The following is a 16,540-nucleotide window of genomic DNA, read 5'->3' as shown; positions in this document are numbered from 1 at the left end:
TGAGCGCTTGTGTATATAATACAGAGCTCGAGCTCAGACTTTCTGTCTGCTCCGAAAATGACTTGGGCGCGGGAACCGAACTCCCCCAGAGTGACATCACGGACCTGATGATGACGTAGGTGATGATGAGGAAGAGGAGGGGGGGTGATGAAGAGGAGGATGAAGCCGGAGCGGTGGAAGAGATGGGAGGAAGAGTGGCGTGAGACGCGCGCGCACACGCGCACACACACATACACACAGAGGCTGGCTGTCGAGGACCTCGCGTACATGCGTGCGCGCGCGCGTGTGTGTGTGTATGTATGAGTGTGTAAAACGCGTGAGCGACTGTGACTTTTTTGCGGGACTTCGCGAGACAATAGAGACGCGCTCGGAGCGTCGCGAGGCTCGCCGTAGCGGAAAGTTGAAACTTTTCGGCGCCGCCACAGCGATCGCGCGCGCGCTGCCGAGCCGGTCCCGGCTTTGTCTGCACACAGCGGCGCGCAACGGACTGGTCCGTGCACGCGCGAGAAATCAACATCCGCTCGGTGGTTTAATCCCACACGAGACTGCGCTCTGCGCGGTTTTCTTTTTTATTTTAGATATATAGATAGTTTTATTTTTATTTTTTTAGGGGGACGAGAGTGAGAATGGCGGCGAACATGTACCGCGTCGGAGGTGAGTGATTTTAACGCTGGAAATCAGGCTTTTCTTCTCTTCCCTCCTCCTCCTTCTCCTGGAGCTAGGCTAATGCTAGCTACCGCGGCTAGCCCGGTCAGGGCTGGCTGATTAATAGTTAGCTCGAGGATTCGTTAGCCTAAATGCTAACTAGCCTGTTAGCGCGGTTTCTCGTTTCATGGGTTAGCTAGCGTTCAGTATTTCCGCCTTGTCTACAATGGGCAGCGTTAGTTAGCTCGCTTTCTTAGCTAGCTAGCACGGCTCCTGGAATAACCTGTAAAAGTTTGTAAGGTGGCCGAACTGAAGTTGGAGAGGATATTAGACAGTTTGTAAGCGGGTTGGAGACTCTGGAAGTCGTTGACTGGATCACAGGGGGCTCAGGGTTTACTTTGTGGACTGGTTTATTATAGTAGCTAACTTAGGCAAAGCGTATTCAAATCAGCCAATTAGCAAAAGATGCGTAAAAAAAACTAGGAAACAGAGAAAGCGCAGTGTATAGTGTATTATACTAATATATTAATCTATAATAAGTAGCTGTAATCGTGTAGGGACTTTGTGTTAAATATCTTTGTACACTGTGCCTCATTAGTTTGTATGAACTCTGATTAAAGACTAAGATTTTTTTAAAATGTTTCTTGCAGGATTTTATTTGTTATACTATTCACTAGAGTTTATTGGATTTATACATATGTATGTTTGTGTGTGTGTGTGTGTGTGTATATATATATATATATATATATATATATATATATATATATATATATATATATATATATAATATATATTCATTCCACTAAAAAGTATTTGTAAAAAAAACTAAGATATCGAAAAATAACATCCAGCAAGAAGAAGGGAATAAAATCTTAGTCTATATTTAGTCCATACACATGCACAATGTACAAAACTAATTACCACAAAGCCTGAATAGATACCTATACAGTATAATAGCTTATTATTATAGGATGATTATATATGTATATGTGTATATGTATATGTATGTGTGCGTGCGTGCATATACTCTGTGTAAAGTATTTCATACTGTTATAATGTAGAGTACATATATGTATGTTTTAATATAAACAAACACTGAGAGGTACAAGTTTGTTTATCCCCAGGTCAGAACAAGTCCTCATATGTAATGTATTACACAGATGTAGTGCTTGGCATCTGTGAGTTGATGAACACAGTCACTGGCAGCCTTCAGGAAAAAACAGATTAGAATGTAGAGATCTTTTTTTCCAGACTGTGAGTGTGAATGTGTGTCCTGAATCCATAGATGTTTTACAGTTCATGCAAAAGCAGACTGAGGAGCAGTGGCATGTAATCAGCTCGCGTTGAGTAGTCTGTGATGTTAAAGCTTGCGTTTTTTTGTTTTTTTTTAGCTCCAGCTGCAAACATTCCTCAGCTGTAATGCTGTAATAATGTAAAGATGCCATGGTTCCCCTTTTTCTTACCTCTATTTAATAGGGAAGAAGATATTTTTCAGTTGGAAGGTGTGCTTGTTCTAGTCATTCATTCATTTGAAGAAGAAAAAAGGTGCTTTTGGATGCTTGCAGAAATTTTAGGGTTCTGGATGCTCTGAGTGATGGTGTTATGCATGTCATGCCTGCCTGTTAATGCAGTTTTAAATATGTTTGTGTGCTTCCTCTCTGTTCTACAACTCCTTCCTCTGTGATCTAAGGTTTATAGACGTGGTGTGTTGTGTGTCCTGTTTGAACTCCATCACGAGTCTCAGCCAAATGAGCCGCTAAGTCGATCTCGCTGTGCTGTGCTGCATATACACACACACTCTCTCTCTCTCTCACACACACACACACACACACACACACACACACACACACACACACAAAATGTGTGCCTGAGCAATCTATTGTCCAGGCTGCTTTATGTACCACCTGAGCGCTCCCTCTCTTTGAGCATCCTAATACACAAATGAGGAGCCCTGATAAATGATGGGTTAATACAACACCAAGTAGAGAATCTCTATGCCATCCAAAAACATTATGCTATGGCAAAAATGTAAACCTCCAGTCATCAATAATTTTTTTTTTTAATAAATACAGTACATTTAAATTTCATGTATGTGCTGATTTTTCTTTTGAGGACATTCACTCAGTTATTAAAATAAATTATTTTTTGTTTTTATATTATTTTGTCGTTTTTTTGGCTCTTCCATACATGCATAAGTCCACATAGGTTTTAAAGCACCAGTTTTGGAAACAAACACAAAGCGAAGCTGCTGTAAATATTATTGATTGCTTAAATGGTAAATTTTTTTTATATATAAGAATTAATCCTGAGGAGTGTGTTGTAATTATTTAACTTTTTTGCTTAGTCCATCATCATGTCTTCCTATCATATTTGATCTATGCATCGAATTGTTACCTGTTACGTTTTTAATTGGGTAAGTCTGTGTATGTTTTGTGCATATATAATTTATTTTTTAATTTACATTTATTTTTCAGCAGCAGAAGTCGAGATGAAAAATTTGCACGATTATGATGAAAAAAATATATTTAGGCTGTTAACGAATCGTCTTACAGTTTTGGGAAAAGAGAAATAGAAAACATTGTTATTGTACTTGATTTGAAAATGCCACAGACAACGAATAGTATAGTTATATTTAATAGTAAATCAGTTTGAATGCGGAAATAAAGTGTATATATAAGTAAAGCGACACTTTCTAAATCAACGAACAATATTAATATGGATACATAGTTCACAAAAATGAATTTTTTTTTTTTTTTTTTTATTGTTATACTGACTAAAGATGTAGGCTTGATGTTTAAGTTACAGTATCCTCAGGCTTAACAGATGTGCATAAGAAATAATGCCAATATATAATGAGATTTTTCAGCTTTGTGGCCACTGCATGGCAGTGTAGCTACAGGCTTATTACAAAGCTTTCAGTTATGTCCGCTTGTGTGTGTATGTGTGGTGAAGTGCAAAGTAATATTTGTCTTGTGTTGAATGATATGCCTACTTGAGACAAAATAGCAAGGATAGTGTTCTGTACCTGCTCCATGTGATTCCCATTGTTTGAGAGCTTCAGCTAAGGGAAAGGATCAAACCTTTAACAGGTTCAGATCCTGCAAATCCTGACTAAGTTTGCGTGACAATCGTTGATTTTCTAAAAGAAGTTTGTTCCAAAAGGGAGACAGCAGAAATGCTTGTGTTTGAGTGTAGCTGTGTTTTTAGCTGTGTTTTCTCAGCATCCACTGTAGTTTGTTTTTGTTTCAACGAGCTGTTGAAATTGTTGAATGATTATTAAACATGAAATCAATGTGCACGTTCAGAATGTTTCGGACCACAGATTCATTCTAATTAAAGACAGATATGAGCTATGAATGTGAATAATCACATTAGACAGGCTGGTGTTGTCCAATTTTGTTTGTGTTTCAGCCACACACACTCTACAGAACACTGCTGCATTGTCGTTGTCTTTACCGAGAAATTCTGTGTACAATTATACGTTTCATTTATTATGCATTACCTGTCTTTATAACATCTGGAAATCTACCTTTTACTGCCAGACTCTTATGTACCTTTTTTGCTCTCTTGTGCATGGACAGATCCAGTAGTCCTTTCTCTAGTTTAAGATGTTTTAGGACATGTTTACACTAAAATGGTTCTGTAACCCTCTCTCGGGTATCTCTTTTCAATACTCTGTCCTCCTTAGGAGCGATTAGAAATGATGCCGGATGCCTAGTTTCCCAAATCATTGCTGATTTTGCTTTACTGAAACAGTTGCTATTAAATATTTGTAGAAAAATGCCACTTTCATGCATCCTATTTTTTTTTCCTCTTCTACAGATTATGTGTACTTTGAGAACTCGTCCAGTAATCCCTACCTGATCCGTCGAATAGAAGAACTTAACAAGGTGGGGAAGACTTCTGTACTTTTTATCTCTCATATTATTTGTGTGTTGTATAAATCCATGTCTGAGCTACAGCATGATGGAAGTGTACAGTAATTTCACAGCGTGATGGCTCTTATATAGTGTGTGTGTTTGTAAAAAAAAATTACAAGGGTTGAAATGTCATTTATATATGATGCTTTTACGATTGATTTGCATCCCACTGAAAAATCATCTATCTATCTATATATATATATATATATATATATATATATATATATATATATATATATATATATATATATATATATATATATATAAATATTATAGACTTTTGGACCTCAGGCATGCAGTCATTGTATTTTGTTTGATCAAAGATCTTAGTGACCTTCTAATGAAAAAGATATTTGTGGTGCAACTAAGGTAAATAGCTTCTATTGTGAATTGTTCAACAAATTTTTTCAATTGTGAAATGTTGCTTATACAAACTCACCGATAAAGTGGTTTAGTGCGTGTTTTTGCTTTGCTTGTATAACTACAAAATTGATTACAATAGTTTTAGTGTTTGGAATAAAAGCCTATTTATAAATGAAAGGGCAAACTATTCATGTATTTTGTTAAATAAACCTGCAATCTGAATGCATATTCTGTAAATACAGGAGGGACATTATGTTAGGGCTGGAACCCATGTGTTGCTGGATAAGTGGTAGGACTGGTCTAACTGTGGTCTCTGAATTATCTCTTGCAGACGGCCAATGGAAACGTAGAAGCCAAGGTCGTGTGTCTCTTCAGGAGGAGAGATATTTCTAGCAATCTTAACACTCTTGCTGACAGCAATGCTAGTAAGTCCAGCATGTTTATTATTAATCGCCCTTTCATTTAATTCATTGTTCTTTTTTTTTTTTTTTTTGGTGGGGGGGGGGGGGTGTTTGGTGAACTCTGACCTTTTGACATTTTTTCAGGTGAAGACAAGTAATAAGTGTGACCTTTTTTAGAAAATCTAAAATAGAGGGGGAAAAAAGCATTGGTTTAAAACAATATTATGCAAATTAAAGAAGGGTGGAAAAAAGCTGCCTGATTTAGCCATCTCTCTGCATACAGGAACAGATATATCCGATTGTCATTTATGCAGTATGCCTGTAAAGAAATTTCGCATTCGCAGAAAATGCAAAGTTACTAGGAAAAGAAAAATAGAATACGCAACACGATACTAAAACTGCAGTGTTACTTTGCTTCCATGCACTAATCAGAGCCAATGACTTTATATAACGCCAACAGTCCAGTTGTTCCTGAATCGGGGCTTGAGCTTCAAACAATAAAATTAGGCGCTGTATTTATTTATAATAAACAGAGGCACGGCTTGGCTTTTATTTCTGTTGTTGCTACAGTGTCTTTTTACACATCAGCCTTAACAATTTCCCTGACTCGCCTCAGACTTCTCTGGATGTCCAATCTGGCATGTGTTCACCTATAACCCCTTCTCAACAGATTGCTGTTAAATGAATCCACAAAAAGTGCATGCATGCATGGAAGGAGCTAAAACGTAACACTTTGCAACTAAGAGTGTGATCACGGACACCATGTTGGCACCGCTGTTGACACTCCCGTGGCAGCTGTTTTGCACCGTGCAGAATTAGAGCCATACGTGTTTGTACTTAATAGTGGAATGTGCTAAGACTTTGTTGTTTGCATTTTATTAGTGTGGAAGCAAAACACTACATTCAACAGTAAAATGAGTTGTAAGATTTTTTTTTTTTAACTGACCGATTAATATATATGATGAATATTCTACATGCTTTAACAAGTGCTTAAAGGCCAAATGGTCCATTGGCTCAGGTCTTTTAAGTTTCAAAGTTCAAACCCCAAGACAAAGCGCCATTGGTGGTCAAGAAACATAAATGCTGAGCTGTGAGCTTAGACTGTGGTCTGTCGCAAGTTTGAGATGCTTAGGATGAAAGTGATGAACGAGTGGGGTGTGCTGTTGAGTCTCATGGGAATATGGATATATGATTGGCGCATAGTACACGTAAAATATCATTGTTCCGATGCATTGTATTAGAATTAAATGGTATATAAATGTGTATGGAGTAGATTACAGAGAACGCTTGCGGTTTGTTGTGTTGTATCTGTTTGTTGGTGTGTTCACTCTGTACATGTAGAGGGTTTAATGTCCACTCTTGGAATACTGGATCGGATAAAGTCTGCTGGAGTTGATTCTGTGTTCAGAAGGTCTGTGTACAAAGTACCGTGTCTGGCTTTGTATAATAGCAAAGTTTACATATTACAAAGCCAGAAAGGAATTTGCTGTTAACCGGCAAATCCAAGACCTTGAAAATGTTGTTAAACATCTGAAATAAAAATCTCCATTTGCTTGAGTGTCAATCAACCAAAAGTGATTTGATTTGGCTTCCTGCTAAAACAATTCAGTGGCGTTTCTATCAAAAGTGGTCTTAAACTCGTGTATTTACTAAAGGATGGAGCTGAGCGTGTAAATCGAGGACAGATTACAGTTCCAAGCATTTTTGTGTAGATCCACTAGTTTCTGCCACTAAACTCTTTGAGGTCACAAATGGATTTGATCACAAGCAGCGTTACCTGATCTACTTCTTTTACAAATTCAGACCCAGCATTACGAGCGAATACTAAACGGAAACACAAAAGAAGAATTTATATTTAGCAATTCGATCAGCTCAGATAAGTCGCTACCAGGTTTACTCAAACTGGTTTGTATCATCTCAGCACTTTTCATGTACTTTAATAAAAGAAAAGAAAAAAAAAACAGCCAATTATTATGCAAACAGAATGGAACAGGAAATTTGATACATTTTGATAAACCATGGAGACATGGCTCGATAATATTTGGTATACACTTGGCACACATGTCCCCAACCACCTCTGCATGTGGTCTGAGCAATCCGCTCTCGGTACATGTTTAGCTTCTCAGACCTTTTCTTAGCTTTGGCCACTTGTTAATGTCAAACGTAAATCCGGCTTTAGACTATTTTGTTATGCCGTTATTCAAGACAACAACTACTACTTGTTTCTGGTTTTTGTCATCTTTAAGATCCTGACCACTTAGTCCAGACAACACTTCCCCCAATTCACTTGCACACCCGATGCAGACTTGTCCGGGTGCTTGAGTGTGTCTTCCATTAGCCTTGAGCCAACAGTCCTGGTGCTGTACACAGAACAAAAGATCCTTCATGGCACATGCAAGGCCCTGGCATAGAATGGGTTAATGCTGGCTCGTTTGTGTCTTTGTCCTGTCTATAAGTGACTAGTGTGTCCTAAGTGCAACAGAGATCTTTATATATATATATATATATATATATATATATATATATATATATATATATATATATATATATATATAAAATAGACTCACACAGAGGCACACACACACACACACACACACACACATGCACGCACTCGTGTGTGTTTGTGAGAGTGGGGGATGGGCGCCTCAGGTTCGATGCACAGGGTTTCCTAGGAAAATTGGCAGGGTCTTTCTGGCCGAGGGGGTGGGGCTCGAGACTGGCAGGAGGCCCTAATAGAGAGGGGTGTGGTCTAAAGTTCCACCCATTCACTGACGGGGATTCCTTAGGCTCAGTGCAGGGGCAGAGTTTGGTCACATCCTCTGATGTGCACATCCACTTCTGACAGGTTTTACCTCACTTGTGCATCTGCTTAAAAGATGAGCAGTTATATTCTGGTTTTGAGAAACAACAAATAAATACTGTAGAATTTAATTATATATATATATATATATATATATATATATATATATATATATATATATATATATATATATATATATATACAGTGTGTGTGTGTGTGTGTGTGTGTGTGTGTGTGTGTGTGTGTGTGTGTGTCTGTCTTTAATATGCCCTGTATGAGGTTGTATCATTCATATAATTAATAATTTACTTTTAGGATTTGCTATATGCACATTATTTTTCGTTTTCTTTTTGGATGTACTCAATTTGCCTCCACATCTTGGATAATCTTTTAAAAGAAACTGTGTTCTTTGCTCAGCTTAATTAAATAATAATTCTGTAAACACCCTTAGGTACACACACTGATGTGTTTTTGTTTTGTTTTTTGTTTTTTTCCTTTCCAGGAGACTTTGAGGAGGAATCCAAGCAGCCAACGATCCCCGATCAACAAAAACACCAGCTTAAACACAGAGAATTATTCCTGTCCCGACAGTTTGAGTCTCTTCCTGCCACACACATACGGTGAACAGTTTTCTTTCTCACACGGGCAAAAAATTAAGTGTTTTCTCTTGTGATGTGAGGACGGTTTTTATTTATTTTTATAAAAAAAAATTTTTGGCTTAGAATTAGTTTGCATAAAAGCTATGGTATGCAAACTGTTAGCTTTTGTTCAGTGATACAACAGCACTGAGCGGTGGTGCAGGAATGGTGCTGTTTTGTGTCATTATCGATTGCTTTTGTTTTTAATAATGTTGATTTCTTGCCCCAAAGTTTTTGCCAAACCATGTCTTTATTGAGCTCAATTTGTACACAGAGCTATGGTGCATTGTCTGACCTATATTACATTTTCTGCAGAGGGAAATGTAACGTCACGCTTCTGAATGAGACTGATCTTTTAACCGGCTACCTAGAAAGAGAGGTAAGTCACGGTTCGGTACAATTTCAGTGTGGTTAGGGGGGAGAAATGCAAAACATAAAATTGCTTGTTTTTAATTAATCGCAGTTTATTATTGACATTTGTGAACATCAACTGATTAAATTTTTGAACAGTTTTAAATTTAAATTAAGCTTGTTTAAATATTATTAAAAATATTTTATAAAAAATAGAATAAATCAAATTAATGTAATACACTTTTATATTGATTTAATTGAGTAATCATTTAAATTGGCACAAATCAAATAAATGGAAGTTGGGTAATACAGATGTGTGTGTGTGTGTGTGTGTGTTACATTTGATATATATATAATTTTTTTTAAAGACGCGTTCTACTTATTTCAACATATTTTAACAAATGTCTTCATTCATTCACTCCCTCTACACTAGTAATATGGATTCTTTAGCGTGTTCATGTATGTGCAAAAAAGCATCTTATTTCTGATACAGAGTAAATAGCCTGAGTGACACTGCGCTAACTCGTTTGTTTTTTTTTTAGGTTTTTTTGTTTGTTTGTTTTTTAATAACCCCTGGCATTGTTGTGTATGTTTTCAAGTTTAATAATCAAAAAAATGCACTCAAAGTGTGAGGTGAAGACTAAACAAACTTGCGGTCTGCAACTTATATGTTCCTGAGGAATCTCAGATTGTTACTATGTTTCACACATTGCCTTTGGTACACGTGTGTGTGACATTTTGGCACGTGTACCGTTGCACCCCTTAAAATAAAAATTTTATATTGTATCTTACAAAAATGAGTACACCCCTCACATTTCAGCAACCATTATAGTAGATCTTCTCAAGGAACAATACTATAGAAATGAAAAGGGACACATTTTAGAGTAGTCAATGTGCAGCTTGTATAGCAGTATATACCTACTATCCTCTGAAAATAACTCAAAATACAGCTATTATTGTTTAAATAACTGGCAACAAAACTGGGTACCATAAGTGAACGTCAAAACTGTCCTAAATGTTAATATTTTGTGTGAGCACATTATCTAGAACTGCCTTAATAAGCCTTAAATGGAATTCACCAGAGCTGCACAGGTTGTTGCTGGGATCCTTTTCCACTCCTCCATAATGACATCACAGAGCTGCTGGATGTTGCACATGGCTCTTCTCCACCTTCTGTTCGAGGATGCTCCACAGGTGCTCAGTAGGGTCTGGAGACATACTTGGCCACTTCATCACCTTCAGCTTTCTCTTCAGCAAACCATTTGCAGGCTTTAACATAGTTAAAATCTATTGATTCTTTAGCGTTTTATGTCCATTTCAAGAATTTCTCTTAAAAGGAAAAAATCCTGACAATTCCGAATATCGAAGGAGTGAATGAATTGAACGAGGGAAGAAATGAGGACATGTTAAAGCAGACTGGTGTTGTCACTTAGATTACTGGATCTCTGTGTTTTTGTGCACTGTAGGACTGTTTCTTCTACTCGCTGGTGTTTGACCCGGTTCAGAAAACCCTGCTGGCTGACCAGGGTGAAATCAGGGTGGGCTCCAAATATCAGGCTGAGATTCCTGACAAATTGCCAGAAGGTACAAAATTGAAATTCTGTCCAAATGATCCGTGTCTGCTGTTATTGTAGCCAAGCATAACTTGACATAAAATCATTACTGTCTGATTAAAGTTGATGCGGACACAAGAGTACAAGAGAAACTGGAGACGAAGGTGTGGGATCCAGATAACCAGCTGAAGGACTCTCAGATAGATCAGTTCCTGGTGGTGGCCCGGTGAGTTAGTATTTAAACCTAGAATAAAGAACTTGGATGGAGGTGCAGCAATTTCTTAATCTCTGTACATTTAATATGTAAAATAATAGTTTATTTAGTGGGATGGAGAACATAGAGGTCTAACTGGTTTTGTTTTCTGTTCGAATGAAACATTATAATGCCTTTTCAGTGTGATGCATCATTTGATGTTTTATGAAAGATGCTGTTTCCAACAGTGTTTTTGTGTATTGTTATATTGATTGATTTGACATAACTGGTAGTGCTCTTAATCTATAAGGTACATATTGTTTGTTGTTTTTTTTCATAGTAAATACTGAGAATTATTTTTTGGTTTTTTTTGAGGAAATTATTAAAGGCATTATTTTATGTGGGTTTTTTTTGTTTGTTGTTTTTTGCAGGGCTGTGGGGACTTTTGCCCGTGCCTTGGACTGCAGTAGTTCTATTCGCCAGCCAAGTCTGCACATGAGTGCAGCAGCTGCATCCAGAGACATTACCCTGGTGAGAGGACATGCATATATATACACACGAAAACGCTGAACATACACAAATCGGTTTTATTGCCATCTTATTACGCATCTGATTCAATTATTTGCTTTCCAGTTCCATGCCATGGACACACTGCAGAAGAATGGTTATGACTTGGCCAAGGCCATGTCCACACTGGTGCCACAGGGCGGCCCTGTGCTCTGTCGGGACGAAATGGAAGAATGGAGCGCCTCGGAAGCCATGCTGTTCGAGGAAGCACTGGAGAAATATGGCAAAGACTTCAATGACATTCGCCAGGACTTTGTGAGTTTACACGGTTTTTTTGTTTGCCTTACTCATCTGCACAAGTCTTATATACGACTGGATAGTCTCTAAAAGGAAATTTCATTGGTGTTGGTTGAATGCTGTTATGTAGTTGCCTGAAAAATTTGTTTTGCTTTCCTAGTTACCTTGGAAGTCATTAGCCAGTGTTGTTCAGTTCTATTACATGTGGAAAACCACAGACCGTTATATCCAGCAGGTAAACCTTCAGGATTGTGCTTTTTATTTTATTTTATTCAGTCCTGTTTTGTATTAACTGAACTTATAGTGCAAATTTCAGCTAATAGTTTTTTGTTTTTTCAACTATAGAAAAGACTGAAGGCAGCTGAAGCAGACAGTAAACTGAAACAGGTTTACATCCCCACCTAGTGAGTATTTAGTGAAATAACACTTACTGTTTTTTTTTTTTGTTGCTACTTTTCTTAAGTATTTGACAGTTTTCTTTTTATTCACCTATTTTTTGTGAACTATTTTTATTTAACTAATGCAACTTAGTAGGCAGAATCGGTCACTGCTCCAAACATGATCGGATTTTGATATATATTTGGAAACTGAATTGAAATTTTGTTGTCACCAGCACCAAGCCCAACCCTAACCAGATTATGGCTCCTGGTAACAAACCCGGCATGAACGGAGCTGCAGGTTTTCAAAAGGGCCTGTGCTGCGAGAGTTGCCATAGTGAGTACCAAATCATTGCAATTATACCTACTCTATCTTTCCACCAATGATGCAGATTTGTTGGGGTTTTTTTTGTCTTGTACTGCATTATATAAGGACTGAGTTATACCAGCTTTCTTATTATTTAAGTTTGTGTTTGGATTTTTAAACAGTGGACGGAAAGATCTGTCTTAAATTTTTCATATTATGAAATATGATTCAAGGTTAGTTTTTCGAATTGAGATGTAGCTTGTGACGATGTGAGATGTGCCTCTGCCATCTAGTGGATGTCAGTTTTAATCTCTCGGGTGTAAATAAATGACAGATTTGAGAATGGCACTTGGCAGAATTACAATCCATGGAAACCATGTTTACATTATTAGGATTTACTATTATCAGTTTAAAGCTGACATTTCCTCTGGTCTGCTGCAGCTGCTCAATCTCCTCAGTGGTATGCTTGGGGTCCTCCTAACATGCAGTGTCGACTCTGCGCCTCCTGCTGGATTTACTGGAAGAAATATGGTGGGCTTAAGACACCCACTCAATTAGAGGGTGCTACAAGAACTGGCTCGGTACGCCATGGTTACCATTTGTTACTGTAAATTTTGTGTAATTCAATACTGAATCTTTTACTAACCATGACCTCTCGTCCTGCCATAGGATGCCCCCTCACGTAGTCACATGACTCGTCAGGAAGTGCAGGGCATGTCACCCTTCACTAACAGCGCCGGCAGAGCCAAGCTTTTGGCAAAAAATCGGCAGACATTTATTCTGCAGACCACCAAGCTGACCCGTGTCGCTCGGCGGGTGTGCCAGGACATCCTGCAGTCACGTCGAGCTGCCCGCCGCCCCTACGCATCCATCAATGCCAATGCTGTAAAAGCAGAGTGTAAGTGTACTTTGCTTATTCATCTTTGTACCGACACAAATTGTGCTTCAATTCTAGAGAGCCCTAATGTTATAATAAAGACATTATGCATTGAATATTGATATTAACATAGGTCAAATGCCATGATAGATTTACATCATAATCATCCCATAAAGGGGTTATATCATATCACTTTTATTATACTATAATCAATTCTTTAAAATAAATCTTATAATTTGAATTCTGAACACAGATATTAACTACTAATTGTTTTTTTTTTTGCTGTCCTTTAGGTATGATCAGACTCCCCAAAGTGGCAAAAGTTGCTATGAAGAACCGCCCTATTCCACGACCATCTCTCATTAACATAGTCAAAGAATTAGGTGAGTTACACATTGGTATACATCACCTATACAGCTGTTGAGATGCTAATGTAGGTGATGTACTAAGTGTGTGTGTGTTTCTGGTCTTTAGCTGTCCAGGCTCCACTTAAACTTAAAGCTCCTAGAGGTGCTCCCACTCCAATCAATCGCAACCAGGCCAACCAACCCCGCAGTGCAACGGCCCTGCTTGGCAAGAGACCGTTTGAAAGTGTAAGCTCTCACTTTTTCTCTTTGCTCTTTCATTATCTCTATTTATCTCTTATTCCGGGCTCACATTGTGCGATTTTGGCCGTCTGAAAATCCTAAAAGATTCCTATAATCCTTGGCTAAAATCTGTAGTCTTGGTAGTCGCTGGTTTGACATGTTCACCCACAGCGGATAAATGGCCATTGCAAAAAAAAATTCCTCGAATGAAATTCTGGCATTCTAGGACAATGACCGTCAAACCAAGAACCAATAGGAGCGCTGAACCTGATGAGGCAATTAGCGCAACAACTTCAAATCACCTCAGGGAAAATGTTGAAACGAGTCAGGTGGACAGTACAGCAAAAAGAGAAATGTATTGGGTTATGGATAGAAAAGGAGTGTAGGAGATGTTTTTATTATTAAGGCAAAATGAACGCAACAGATTGTTTTTGTTTGCTGCTAGCTACCGTTGGTGAGACAACGCGGGTCTGAACGTGTCACCAATTGATGACGTAAAACTTTGGACGAGTCTTGCATCTGATTTTGACTGTCTTACAGTCTGACATTGACAACTAAGATCCTACAGTGTGACCTGGGGATCATGTTCGCACAGTCTGACAAACAACAATCAAGGACTATAAAAGGACTATAAAAATCGCACAGTGTGCATCCAGAATTAGGTTTGTCTTGTATGTCTTGCACATACTGCACCACTTGACCATCCTCGTCCTGTTTCCTGCAGGGGGGCGGACACTCGTTCTCCACCAACGGGAGGCCATTTATGAGCGGCATGAGGACGACCGCCCAGTCAGTCATAAAGCGCCAGAGAGTTAGTCAGGCAGATGCTCCAAATCCTGTAGTTTTTGTGGCTACTAAAGAAACCAGGTGTGTACCTGCAGAACGCTCTTAGCCAACTATGTCCAATTCAACTTGCTGCTCATGTATATTAAAAAAAAAAATTAACCTGTATTTGTTTCAGGGCCCTGAGAAAACACCTTACTCAGGCTGAGATGAGACGAGCAGCTAGGAAACCCAACATCCCTGTCAGAGTGAAACTTCCTTTGCCACCCCGGCCAATTCCTGTCCCCGTTCTACCCTCTAGCACCAGCGAGCCAATTGTGCTGGAGGATTAATGACTTTTTTTTTTTTTTAAGGCTGCATCACCTCACATTACCCCATCTATATGTTTCCTTCTTTTTTTCGCCCCCTCATTATTTCAACAACAAAAGATTTGTGTGCTGTCTTCCCCTTTCATTATTTCCTTGTTTTACAAATATCCTTTTTTTTTTTTTTGCTTTGTCATATCTATTTTCTATCATTTCTTGTTTACTTTTTCTTTGTTGTTATTCAACCTGTGAGCTTTATAAAGAAACATGCACACAGATTAGCTTCTGCCCCACATAATCACACAGCAGCACACATCAAGCTTTCAAAATGGACTTTGTAGTGTTTTATTCCTGTAGCATAGTTTATTTCCCCCTACACTCTCCTCTCCTTTCTCTTTTTTTTTTTTTGTTGTTTTTTTTTTTTTTTTTTTAAAATGGCGAATATTTTTAACTGTGTAATTTAAATCTGATAATGCGCAACATGAAATGATGGTGATAAAGCACACTTTATTTTTGTCCTCCAGGTCTATCTTTATTTGTGTAAATATTAACATTTTTCAGGAGTGATATCTTTAATGCTGGTGTGGTAAAGGGTGGTTTTTTTTGGGGTGGGGGGAGTCTGGCATGTCTCTTATTTGGTCTTTCTTTGTTAAACAAATTCAGTATGTACGTGCTCCTTTTTTCCAGTCAGTCTAATGGTTGGAAACCTGTAGTGTTTCTTTTAGTGGCTTTGTTCTATTTACCCCAATCTGAAGTTTCCCACCTGACTAATCTTTAAAAGAGCTCGACTAGACCACAGGGTGCAGGACCGCATCAAGGTCAGCTCTAGTGACAGGACAACTTTTATTTATGGCCCATTCGCCTCTCTTTTTTGTGTTTTGTTGTTCAATATGTGATTTTTTTTTTCTTCCCCCTTTTTCTGTATTAAAAAATATTTACAAACACATTTGATGTACGCTGATGTGTTTGAGGCACCAATTTAAAAGATTTAAGCGCAAACGGTGACACAGAGCCCTTTATCAATGTATGCAGTGTAGATCAAGGTAAAAGGTGTTTGAATGGGTGGGAGGGAGATGGGTGGGCTGAGGTGGGTCAGAGAAACCCTGTGGCAGCTTCTGGTTGTTTTATTTTGGTCAGTTCTGCCTCATTTTAGGTCATTTTTTTTGGTCCTTTGTATCTATGAAATATAAAAGAAAAAGCCATACAATTTTAAGTTTTCAGTTATGTGTTTGCCAAGAGGGTCAGATACTCAATGTAATCCAGTGGCTTACTTACAAAATGGCACTGCCTGTAAGGTAACGTAGTGGCTAGATAACGTAGTTAGAGAAATTGAAAGAGAAAAGGATTTTTTTTTTTTCTTTGCCTATGATGTAAAATTGGGTTCTTAGTAATGGCTCTAATAGGTTGTAGACTGGTATTGAATCATGTCTTCATTTATAGTTTCATTTGTGCTTATGAATGATTGAATTAATGACTTTCTCATTTGCTGGGTGATTTGTCAACCACTGAATGAGCTCCACACAATATTCCCTTGTACATTGTTTTCCCATAGTGTTGGGGTTTTTTGTAAGGTTTCTTAAACTGAGCGTGCACTGCACACTAAAATAAAAAATAAACGTTGACCTGTCCACCGAAA

General features: G+C 38.1%; 1 protein-coding gene across 2 annotated transcripts; it reads left to right on the top strand.

Annotated features, from left to right (window-relative positions):
* Window positions 1-114: 114 nt before the first annotated feature.
* mta2 (metastasis associated 1 family, member 2) lies at window positions 115-16,540 on the top strand. 2 transcript variants are annotated; one of them, XM_083542170.1, is made up of 18 exons: window positions 115-654; window positions 4,468-4,535; window positions 5,260-5,353; window positions 8,632-8,749; window positions 9,083-9,146; window positions 10,585-10,702; window positions 10,795-10,897; window positions 11,296-11,395; window positions 11,498-11,686; window positions 11,829-11,903; window positions 12,014-12,072; window positions 12,282-12,382; window positions 12,794-12,933; window positions 13,022-13,250; window positions 13,523-13,612; window positions 13,704-13,822; window positions 14,541-14,683; window positions 14,778-16,540. In XM_083542170.1, exons 1-18 carry the CDS (start codon window positions 627-629, stop codon window positions 14,929-14,931), a joined length of 1,992 nt encoding a protein of 663 aa, XP_083398296.1. In that variant the 5' UTR covers window positions 115-626; the 3' UTR covers window positions 14,932-16,540. The 2 variants fall into 2 exon arrangements, with proteins under 2 accessions (XP_083398296.1, XP_083398297.1); XM_083542171.1 differs by lacking the exon at window positions 14,541-14,683 and having other exon boundaries at window positions 144-654.

This window comes from Silurus aristotelis (assembly GCF_946808225.1).
Source record: "Silurus aristotelis genome assembly, chromosome: 5".
NCBI lineage: Eukaryota > Metazoa > Chordata > Actinopteri > Siluriformes > Siluridae > Silurus > Silurus aristotelis.
Note: the sequence above shows the minus strand (reverse complement) of the source record. Positions and strands in the feature narration are given on the sequence as shown.